Source organism: Clupea harengus, chromosome 26, assembly GCF_900700415.2.
Source record: "Clupea harengus chromosome 26, Ch_v2.0.2, whole genome shotgun sequence".
Taxonomy (NCBI): Eukaryota; Metazoa; Chordata; class Actinopteri; order Clupeiformes; family Clupeidae; genus Clupea; species Clupea harengus.
The window spans coordinates 9,002,560-9,014,255 of NC_045177.1; the positions used below are offsets into that span (position 1 = coordinate 9,002,560).

At 47.8% G+C, this 11,696-nt stretch overlaps 1 protein-coding gene across 2 annotated transcripts in view; it reads left to right on the forward strand.

Moving 5' to 3' along the window:
* The window catches only part of rptor (regulatory associated protein of MTOR, complex 1), a 143,368-nt gene extending 131,719 nt beyond the window's left edge, over positions 1-11,649 (forward strand). For both annotated transcript variants that reach the window (XM_042703860.1, XM_042703861.1), the window contains exons 30-35: positions 4,561-4,667; positions 5,058-5,185; positions 6,736-6,822; positions 7,094-7,210; positions 7,364-7,493; positions 7,875-11,649. In XM_042703860.1, coding sequence (XP_042559794.1) covers positions 4,561-4,667; positions 5,058-5,185; positions 6,736-6,822; positions 7,094-7,210; positions 7,364-7,493; positions 7,875-7,943 — 638 coding nt within the window. In that variant the 3' untranslated portion in view covers positions 7,944-11,649. The remainder of the gene's footprint in view (positions 1-4,560; positions 4,668-5,057; positions 5,186-6,735; positions 6,823-7,093; positions 7,211-7,363; positions 7,494-7,874) is intronic.
* Positions 11,650-11,696: the final 47 nt, after the last annotated feature.

Sequence of the window (11,696 nt, forward strand, 5' to 3'; positions counted from 1 at the left end):
GTGTTTTGTGTGTATGTATGTTTTGGGGTGTGTGTTTATTTGTTTCTGTGTCTCCTCCTCTCAACATCCTTTGTGTCTGAGTTTGTGTCATTAAAACTCCTTACGGCAGGCGGAACAAGGCTCTGCAACTCCACTCCTATTGTAACGACTCCAGATTAGCGATTAGCTAAACGCACGCCGCCCTCCTCTCTCTCCTGCCTCAGTGGCTTGACTCCACCAGGAGAGTGCTCTTCCTCCATTAGCTGGTTTCCTGCGGGCGTGGAGCTGCCAGCGGATGGATTATTATGGCCCCCTCAAACCCTCAGGCGCTCTCCAGACGAGATTAAGGGCTTTTTTTGCCTTGGGTTTTTGGGAAAAGGCAGAGAGGCTTTTGGGAGTGGCTTTGCTAGAGGACTGAGCTGGGTATTTAATTGCCATATGTCCCTGCTTTCCAAGCTACAGCCTTGTTCTAGCTTTTGCCATCCTGAAGTGTGTCTGTTTGTTTTTGGTACTGTGTGGGTGTGTTTGTTACTGTGTTAACGAGTCTGTGTGTCGTGCTTGCGTGTGTGTGTGTGTGTGTGTGTGTGTGTGTGGGGTTGGGCGGGGGCGTGCTGGTCCCTTGACTGTGCTAACTCCAGCTGTGTCCATTCTGGCTGATGAACTGACCCCGCCCCCTCCTGGCTGACCCCGCCCCTCTCCCCCCCTGTCTGCTCCTCCTCCTCCTCTCACAGGTCTAGCACGGCGCGTCTCGATCTATCTTGACAGGAGTAAACAGGGAGGTGAGTGCTTCTTTCTTTTCTTTTTCCTCATTCTACCCCCCCGTCTCGTTCTCTTCAGCCTGTTTGTACGTTTTGTTTGTGCTGCACTAAAACCAACAGCATGATCAGTGTCTGATCGCACCTGCAGATGGTGGAGAGATCAACCTAATGAAGCTTGCACCTACCTTTGATTAGGTGTCGGAAACAGTACGTAGTAGCAGCCATTTCGTGCCTGGCTGCAAGTGCTGTCTGGACATAGAGTGGGGGCAGAGTCTATTCACATGAATGGACAACCAACCCTGTTTTAAGAAGTTGTTGTCGGATAAAGTTAGGTAAAGTGGAAACTTGTGTGATTTAGATGAATGGAGAAGTTGTTCAATTAGGCCATCAGCCTGTGCCTGGTCTGTGTTTACCTCCCATGACACACTTGGCTCCATATAGCTGTTTACTGGCTTCTCATTAAAGGGAATCCTTGTCACTACAGGGGGCTGGACTGGACACAGCCGGCGCTGACAGGAGCTGTATACAGCTGAAGACGAGTAGGACCGGTGTCGGTGGAGAGACCAAGACTGTCAGAAAAGTTTTAAAGACTTGCGCGTCAGTAGCAATGCAGGGCGCCTGCGAGAAAACACCTTTCGTGTCAGAAAACTATGATTTAGGTTGGGAGTGTCGGTAACAGGGGCTCTGCACAGCAGAGACTAAAACTCCAGAAATAAACACTGAAATACACAGAAGAAAATGGGGGAGAGAGAGAGAGAGAGAGATGATGATGAGAGTGGAGAAAAACAATGATGCAGTCTTAACTGGAGATGAATTTCCACAAGAAAGTGCGGATATGATTGGGCCACAGCGGCAGTTGGCTCTTCTATACTGTAACCTCTGGATGCTAACACTGCACTCTACGAAAGCAAGGTGAGACTCTCCCACCACCTGTCGGATGAGCAATAAATATCATCTCACAAGGCGCAGGGCAGCGATTCTCCAACACCACTGACCCACTGACATTCTGGCACACATAAGCAGACCACACACTAGTGCTGTCTGATCCACTGACAGACATACTGCATTCAAAGAGCAACACAATGCATTTAAAGACTCACCCCTTTAGAACTCGTGTATCATTCTGATATACTGGTTACAAGCCCTGCAATTTGTATATTATAGTTATTCTCAATTACAATATACAATAATGCAGTGAACACAGCTAACATTTTCACATCTTGCACATCTGTAGAAGCTATAAGGCCCCAGTGCTATACACATGACTGTTGGTGTGTCAGCAAAAACAGCTGTTTGTATTTGGTTGAATGTCTCCAGTGACAGAAACTCGCCGACTTGTCAGAAAAAGTATCAAACAGAGATGTACGGTGGCCTGCTAGCATGGAAGGAAGTTAGCTAAGCTAGTTTGCCAGTAATCTAGAATGCAATGCGACAAACTTTATTAGGGCTGTTTACTAATTACAGACCAACACAACAAACGATAGGCAAGTTAAACTGGCTTGTGCTGTTCTCGATTACGCAAAATGTGGGCTTAATGAATGTTAACCTTCTGGGCAAGCTGTCATTTACATTGGCATAGAAAACATAGCGCAATTTCAAGTGGGCTGCAAGGTAATCCAACCCTCACACCAATCAGATCAGAAAATAAGTCACACCAAGGTATGACAAACTATTACACACCAAACCAACAGTCACATACAAATTAAATTTGATATCAGTGTAAATATAATCAACTGGCTAACGTAGTGAAGTGGTTACGGAGTTAACATATTACCTTGTCACTTCTGTGTAGGCCTACTTTGTTTATGATAAGACGGCCATCTTTCACCACTGTGCAGGTCCTCAGCATACCACTGGAAACATATAACCTCCCCCCATTCATTTTCAATGGGGAAAAAAGTTATTAAAAACAGCAGTTAAAAATAACAAGGGCCTATCAAAAAGCTGCACACAAGCGCACTACACGGCATTAGGACAAGGCTGTTGAAAAGACGCCAAAATGAGCAGAATCATAATAATATATGACCTAACACATAATATATACATAATATATTGCTTGCGCAGTCACATAATTAAATCAAGCAAAAGAAAGCCAGGCTGTGAGAGAAGAAATATATTCCTCTGAATAAGAGACACTTGAGTGTGGGAGAGATCTGGTGATGTGGACCATAGAGAGATTAAGGCTTTGTGATGTTGAATACCACAGCGGTAGATAAAGGCAGATGAAGATTTGCTGTTATTAAACAAAGGGAGAGCGAGAAACAGAAGATTGGTGCTTTGTGTTGAATGGTAGATGAGCAGAAGCCTCGGCTCAGACAAGCGACACAGTTGAATCCTCAACCGCACAACTCTGCAGCAGCTACCGGTCTCAGCGTGGGCCGACCACAGCTCTCTCTGAAAGGCAGGAGACCGCAGGCGGGGTGGGGGGGGGCAGGCGGGGGTGGGCGTAGCACCAGAGGGGGTCGTCAAAGGCCACGGCGGAGGCAGAGGACCCCTTCAGCCATTTGAAGCTGCTTTTGTGAAGCCCAGTCCTCAAAGGTTGATTGGAGTCCACAAAAGCTTTTGGCCATATGCAGGAAGTTGCATAAAAGCAGCGTGACATTTCCTGTATTGGTTTATCTGAGGGTTTTCTACTGTCCCTGAAAAGGAGAGTCATGAAAGGTTTGTGAAGCCGATCGCGACCTGGCCACGAGAATAAACTAAATTGATTTTGTCCGCAGGTAATTATCTAACAGCCTAAAAGACAGATTAAGCTGTATATTGAACTGCCCAAGTCTCCTTTAATCTCATGAGATCTCGACAAAACCAGGAAGCTTCTGTCTCTCTGTGTCCCGTGGAGCAGTAAGCCGAGCCACTAAAGCAGTTGCCGCTCATCCTTAGTCGTCCCATTAAAGTGCCTTTAAAACTGCTGGGGTTAAGAATCTGCGGTCAGAGCCCAGACACAGTAGGGTAGGTGGGGACACCCACTCACCCACCCACCAACTTCCTCCAACACCCCTCTCCTTCTCCAAACTCTCAAACTTGCACTCACTCCCTGTCACCTTCGCCAGAGTTTATAGGCAGCCTGAGTTGCCCTGGGTCCAAGGTCAGAGGGACGCTGTGACCTTTGAACTCACTGCTGTACTGCGCCGGGCTGAGCCGGCCCTCGACAGACACCGACTTCACAGAGGAGCGGTGGGTCTGTGGACCACCCAGCACACACACACACACACACACACACACACAGACAGTCTGTGGACCACCCAGCTGCCACTCTAACTCAGCGATCGCCCTGTGACACAGACCTCAGCCCTCTGCTGTGCTGGGAGGCTGCTGTGGGCATGGGGCCACCACTGATGGTGATGATTAAGCTGAATTTGGGAAATAACATGGAAGGAGAGATTTGATGCAGCTTAGTGATGACAAAGACGAGAATGATAATGTAGCGCATCTATTTTTGATCTATTAACGGGAAGTAAATATACTTATCGGCTGGTAAATAGTAAATATTAATGAGCTTCTCGCATCGCTGTGTGAGTCTAAGCGAGTCGCCCAGCGTGACTGAGACTCTGAGGTGGTCTGTGTGTCGGAGACCTGCCACATGGGGGCGGGTGATGTGCCAAGACATCTGCGGGAGGCTGGGTTTCGGGAGGATGCCACGCAGGTGCCCTGCTGAACCCCAGAGTGCTCTTAGTGAGTGTGTGTGTGTGTATCCGTCACACACTGTTGGATAAGGTCACACAGCATCAGGTTCCATCGAAGAAAGCGGTATTCAGGAGGAATGCTGTGTCATGCTCATTCAATCTGTCTGTGTGTAACCCTTCCGTGTTTGCCCCTGGCCCAGGCGCTGGTATGGTGGTGGACTGGGAGCAGGAGACAGGGCTGCTGATGACCTCGGGGGACGTGCGCATCATCCGGATCTGGGACACGGAGAGGGAGATGAAGGTTCAGGTGGGGGGCCGCACTCAAACTCACATCCTTAGAGCATGTTACCCTCATCCTCGCTCCGGTACCGCTCCTCAGACTGTTGACGTGCATTTCCTGAGGCTCTCAATGCAAAGCAGCTCACTCTAATAGCATAACCATTAGTTGTAATGGCTTCAGTGGCTGTATATACATCCATGTGCTGCGATATTTAAATGTACATCTAATTGGCATCCTACAACTTAAAAATCTGCCTGTTGGAAACCTAATATGGCAAAACTCACTGAATAAATAGTCCTAGATCGCTTCCACAGACTGTCAAAGTGCAGCGTTATCAATGGATAAATAGTCCTAGATCACTTCCACTGGTACTTGTGTTGAGTTCACTAATTTGATGTTTGTGTTTGTTCCCATCAGGACATCCCGACAGGAGCGGACAGCTGTGTGACCAGCTTGTCGTGTGACCCCCAGCGTTCGCTCATCGTGGCCGGTCTGGGCGACGGTTCAGTGAGAGTGTACGACCGGCGGATGGGTCCCAACGAGTGGTGAGTCACCCAGAGTCCACCGACTCGCTCCCCGCGTTTGAGCACCAGTGAGAATCAAAGTCTACGCCGACTCAATCATTCATTATGAATGATAACCATGGAGTGTGTGACTTGCCCCAAAAAGAATGTGAAAGTCTGGGAATCCGAATCCCCACGACTGGGGAAACCTGCATCAAACAATCGCACAGATTGAGTGACTCGAGTCCTGAAGTCTCTGGAGAGAATGACTGGCAGAGTTTCACCCAAAGTAAGTTTTTGACTTTGCCGCGGAGGAGAACAATGTTGCCATCCTTTTTTTGTTCGGAGAATAGGCTGTGTGCCTCTGTCACAGGTTCATTCGAGGAGACTCGCGAAACTCCCCGTCAAGGGCACAGGCGCGTGCGTGGGCGCTCATGTATGCAAGCAAATTGCATTTCGTCGCAATAATAACTTTGGAATGTACGATTATCAACCGCAGCGGCACGAAAACACTGTAAATCTTCCCGACCCAGTCCTCCTCCTCCTCCTCGTCTGCGTTAATAGAGTAAACAACGCGGAACGTGAAATCATGTATTACCTTTCTTAATTATTTAAACTCTCAACAACGCATGGGCACTGAATATGCTTAGCGTACATGTCACCAGGGGTAGTGTGTTTCCTATAGCCTGGGGGGACGGTACATACACAAACACGCATGCATGCACGCACACACGCAAGGCCATTAGTCATCAAAACATCTCGTGTTTCCGCCAACCTGTTATTCCAGCCCCTCTCGACGAGAAAACAGGGCAATTAAGCCATAAAGCAGCCCATGAATCTTTAACTGCGGCTAATTTAACCGTTCCCCGAGGCGCTAGCATTCGAACAGCGCTAGCTCTCCATCCCCTTGCTACTTCCCTCCAGCCCACCCGCCGCAGGTCCCTCAGTAGACCCCCCCCCCCCCAACTCCACCCCAACTTTCAACTTTTTTAGCCTGGTGCCTTTTATTCAACCAGCTCATTCTCCAGTTCCTAATTTGTCCCCAGACCTGCTCAAGCTTGTTTTGTAATTTGGAATAGGTACTTGAAGGTGTAAGGCAGCATATAATATATATTGCTTGGTGCGAATGGCAGTGGGCAAGAGAAGGCTGAATCCTCTCCTCTGCCTCCTTGGAGTGATATTAAACATAATCAGTCTCCAGTCCTTCCAGACTCTTTGTGAGATCTGTAATGTCTACATGCACTGACTTGCTCAGAGTCGGCCTTCGCCTGCCCTTGGCTGTCAGCGCTGCCTCCTCACTGACCTCAGGTCTGTAGTGGTTGGGAAGAAGCAGCAGCGCGTTTCCGTGCTCGACAAAAGGCCCTTGGATGCTGTTGCCATGGAGATGGTGCATTTCACTGTTCTGCTGGAGTCTTTTCATGTGTTCCTTTAGCTCCCCCTAGCGGTCAGACAGGGGAACTATATACAGCAAGTAGACAATGCCAGCCATGTATAAACACATTTGAATAGTTGCAGTCGTATGGGCAGTGGTCATTTTGTAAGATGCGTTTTCGTGTGTGTGTGTGTGTGTGTGTGTGTGTGTGTGTCTGCAGTCGAGTGATGACGTATCGGGAACATGGTGCCTGGGTGGTCAAGGCCCACCTGCAGAGGGAGACGGATGGCCAGATCATCAGTGTTAGGTACTGTCTGCTTCTCTGTGACCAAACTTCAACTATGTCTATTAACATGTCTGTGACCATTCATCAGTGTGTTGACTCACCTCTGCCTGCATAGCATTTCTGCAACACACGTTTGACAGCTTAACTTATTAGTAGATTGCACTGGATTATATCTGATAGTTCTCTGATAGTTCTCACCTCAGTTCTAAGCATCTATTGCCATGTTGGATCCATAGCGTGTGTCCAGTGTGTTGTCGTGTGACGAAGTAGTGCATTTGTGTCCTCTCCTCAGTGTGAATGGAGACGTGCGTTTCTTTGAGACGCGCGCGCCAGATTCTGTGAACGTGCTGCAGACGGTGAAGGGTCTGACCGCGCTGGACATCCATCCACGTGCCAACCTCTTTGCCTGGTCAGTCCCAGTCTGTGTGTCTCTTAGTGTGTATTCTGCTGTCTTTTAAAACCGTGACAGTGTTGGTGAATTTAGGCTCATATGTCTCAAACCAAATCTCTCCCTCTCTCTTTCTCACCTTCATCACCTCGTCCCCTTCCTCCACCTCCTCAGTGGCTCCATGAACCAGTTCATAGCCGTGTACAACTCCAACGGCGACGTCATCAGCAACATCAAGTACTACGACGGCTTCATGGGCCAGAGGATTGGGGCCATCAGCTGCCTGGCCTTCCACCCTTACTGGGTACGACGCCACCCCCACCCCCCGCACCCCACACCCTCACCGACCCACAGAGAGCATGAGAACACAGCTAAATTCACACATCAGTCGGACTACATTTACTCTCTCTTCTCAATGTCACAGTTGTGTTTTATTTATCTTTCGAACGCTAAAGCTGGTCTTCGGGTGTTCAGTTAGCCCGTGTCTTGAGTCACTGTGGCGTTTTATATTATATTTCAGAGTAAGCCTGGGATGTTGGGGGAGTTGGTAGTTACCATTATTTGGAAACTGTGTATAACCCCCTACATGCCCCCGCAAATAGGTAAATATGCTAACACGTGCTAACACTGCTTGGAGTGTAATGAGGCTCTGTTCTGTTCTGTTCTGTTCTTGTTCCCCCTGCAGCCGCACCTGGCCGTGGGCAGTAACGACTACTACATGTCCATCTACTCGGCCGAGAAGAGACTCAGATAGCACCGCAGCAACCCCCCACCCCACCCCCCAAATGCTGAAAACACAAACCACCACCCCCCCCCCTTCCCTGGAGCCAGGATGTAAATGACTATTGATGTACATATGCAAAACTACCACCCTGAATGTCTAGTGAAGGCTGCTCAATCGCTCTCATGTGATGATGACTTATATTATTATTCTTGTTATTATTATTATTATTATCATTATGACCGTTACTACTAAGCATTATTTTGGAGCTAATGATTGTAGACTTGACTGTGCTGAAGAGTGTACATTGATTTTGCATATATAATGTTGAAAGAGCTCGAAGTTGTATTTTAGAAGGTACAGCCTGCTGGGGAGAGAGGGGTCTGAGAGTAGACTTGCCTCCGGCAGCGTTCCTGCCTGTTTGATTTGAACTTTGACCCTGCTTGAACCCGTGATGTGTGTGTGGAAAAAAGGGGGCGAGCGGGGTGTGTATATGATGGAAAGGAAAAACAGACATAAGAAATAGAAATGAAAAGAAGTGGAGTGGAGCCGACAAACTTCAGTGCAAGACCAAGGTGGCCTCACAAGGTGTCCTGGTGGCCTGGACTCTGCTGCTGCCTGGACTCTGCTGCTGCTGCTGCTGCGTGGAAGACAGGGGGCGGCCTCTCCTTCAGGTGGTGGTCGTACACACACACACACACACACACACACACACACACACGAACACACACATGAACACACACACACACACGAACACACACACACTCACATACAAACGTTGGGCCTTAAAGCCCTATCAACCACCAAACCTCTCGGCTGTTAATCTGCTCTAAAACACCCGCGCACCTCAAACACACACCTTCACACGCACACACATGCACGTAGCGCACTCACTCACACACTCTCCCACGCACACAAACACACACTCTCTTTCACACACACACACACACACACACACACACACAGTGCCAAACTGTCCCGCCGCCCCTCCCCCCCTCCTCGCCGTCTTTGCCCTCGTGACGCAGAGGGCCGTGCACCCGAGGCAAACGTGTCCACTGTAACCTCCGCGGAGACGGGAGGTCACTACCTATCTACCTGTTAAGCAATAAGGATCCCAGGGTCGAGACTGACAAGCTTCAACTGGGGCACCCCACTTTAGAACATGGACTTGGGCCTAACAGAGGACTCTGGAGAACCCCACTTTAGAACATGGACTTGGGCCTAACAGAGGACTCTGACAATAAAACCGCTGCCTAATAGCTGTAACGATTGCAGGCTTTGGTCTTGGTCTTTTTTTTTGTCTTTTTTTTTTTTTACCTTTTTCTTCTTTTTAATTTCTGCTGGTCATAACGCATTTTCTTGGAATCCAAGCTCTGGCTGTGTTTTGGCACAAGGTTTCATTGCTGACTCTGTGGTCTGCTTTTTGTCTGACCAACTGGCGGACCCGGCGTTTGGGTGGTCTCATGGCTGGTCAGAACTGTAAGAGGATTGAGAGACAGCCGACACATGTTAAGCACACATATACCCCACACGGCACCAGGAACATTCTCAAAACCCCCTTGCTCCCCTGAACCAAAGGGTGATGACCTCTGGACTCTGGACTCTCAGCTCACAGCCACACCAGCCTTTTAGCTTAAGCCCAGCGCCCCCATCTGCTGATCATCTCAGCCCTGCTCTCCGGAGGACCTGTCAGCCTACAGACCTCCTACAGGAGAACATGTTAGCCTACAGACCTCCTGCAGGAGAACATGTCAGCCTACAGACCTCCTACAAGAGAACATGTCAGCCTACAGACCTCCTGCAGGAGAACATGTCAGCCTACAGACCTCCTGCAGGAGAACATGTTAGCCTACAGACCTCCTGCAGGAGAACATGTCAGCCTACAGACCTCCTGCAGGAGAACATGTCAGCCTACAGACCTCCTGCAGGAGAACATGTCAGCCTACAGACCTCCTGCAGGAGAACATGTCAGCCTACAGACCTCCTGCAGGAGAACATGTCAGCCTACAGACCTCCTGCAGGAGAACATGTTAGCCTACAGACCTCCTGCAGGAGAACATGTTAGCCTACAGACCTCCTGCAGGAGAACATGTTAGCCTACAGACCTCCTGTAGGAGAAACATGGGAAGCGGAGTTTCCTTTCGGCCTCACCTTAAGCTTTCTCTGCATTCATCTAGATACCGTTGTCTTTTATTTTATTTGTTTCGTTTGAATTGTATTTGAAGTTTATTTTTTACTTTTGCTTTCATTTTTAAATCTTACATTTTATTACTGGTTACAGATTTTTTTATTTTTTTTTTTTTTTAGGGGGACTAATGTGCTTTTGGTTAGATGACAAACAGGGGCTGACGGTTGGCCCGAGGAGAGAGATTTTTGTGAAGAGGAAGCAGTTAGCCTCAAACCTCTTTGCCCACTCTAGCTGCCTTTCAGATGGCTGGTTGCTACTTCATGGCTTCTTAGCTGTTGGTTGACCTTTGACCTTTTCTTGTGATATACTGAAACCTGAGTGCCATCCATTGTTCATGTACTGACCACTTGCATATTCTGGAACCTTCCAAATCTTTCTTTTTTTTTCGCTCTTAGGCAGCCATCAATGTTTCAATGTACCATACACATCATTTTAAACCTCTACAGCTCTTTTGTGAGTGCTCAGTTGTAACCAACAGTAACCACCAGTCCAGGAAAAAAAAAAAGGATGTACCAATCAAATCACTGGGAGTGCAGAGTATTCATTGCTGTCCAAGTTGTATTTAAAAAAAGACGGTCAAAGTCAAAATGACTTCAGATCTTTGGTCAGCTCTCTGCAGTCGTTGCAACTGCCACCATCAGGCCAGTCAGATTCTTAAACATGCATTTAAATTCCACCAAACGAATTCTTGGTTTTACTTCCCAGAGTCCCCTGCCACAGTAATTGTAAAGCTGGTTATCTAGTTGAACTGACAAGTCTCTTGTGTAATGAAGCTGCATGGTAAGTGGTTGGAGCGGTGTGGCCAACCTCATGATAGAGGGCAAATTATTCAGTAATGATAAAAAGCATCATAGGATCCAAGCACTTGTACAGTAAAATTATTTTCTTTTTTTGTACTTCATATATTCACCCTCTCCCGCCTCCCCCCCCCCCCCCCCCCATACTCAATATATCCAAATTTTATTTTTGTCTTCTTTTATACCCTTGAGGGTATTTTGTAACTTGCTTTCTCGTGAATTTGTGTTCATTTTCAACAGTCTATTTTTGCTTGTCTCTTGCCTTGGCTTTATTTGTGTGGGGCAGGGCTTGGGAATGAAAGTAATTGCATCTCACGCCATTTGAGTTGTTTCCTGGCTCAACCCCGTCACGAAATGGAAGCCTTTACTTTTGCCACTTTATGTCTCTCGCTTGACTCCTGAGGACAAAGATGAAGAATGGACAGAAACACTTGCCTCGGGCAGAACTGGCAAACACTTGACTGTGTAGTAGACACAGTCCTACCCCGACTAATGCTCTCCGGACTGTCTCCCCCTAGGGGAGGGGAAGAGGTACTGCAGTTTCACCGCTTCACAGTCACCCTGCTGAGAAAACCACATCTCTAATATCCTGCTCTGAGTTTTAATATTTTAGATAAAAGAAGAAACTAGTAGAATGAGTTTGAAGAGAAAAAAAAACAAAACAATCAGGTGTCCTCTGTGACGATAGGCTACTTGCTGACTGTGGTCTACAAGACAGGGGAAGAAATACTTGGAAATAAACCAAATACACAAACCCAGTGTGTCTATCTTGATGTTCTTTATCTTTTTTCTTGCACATTT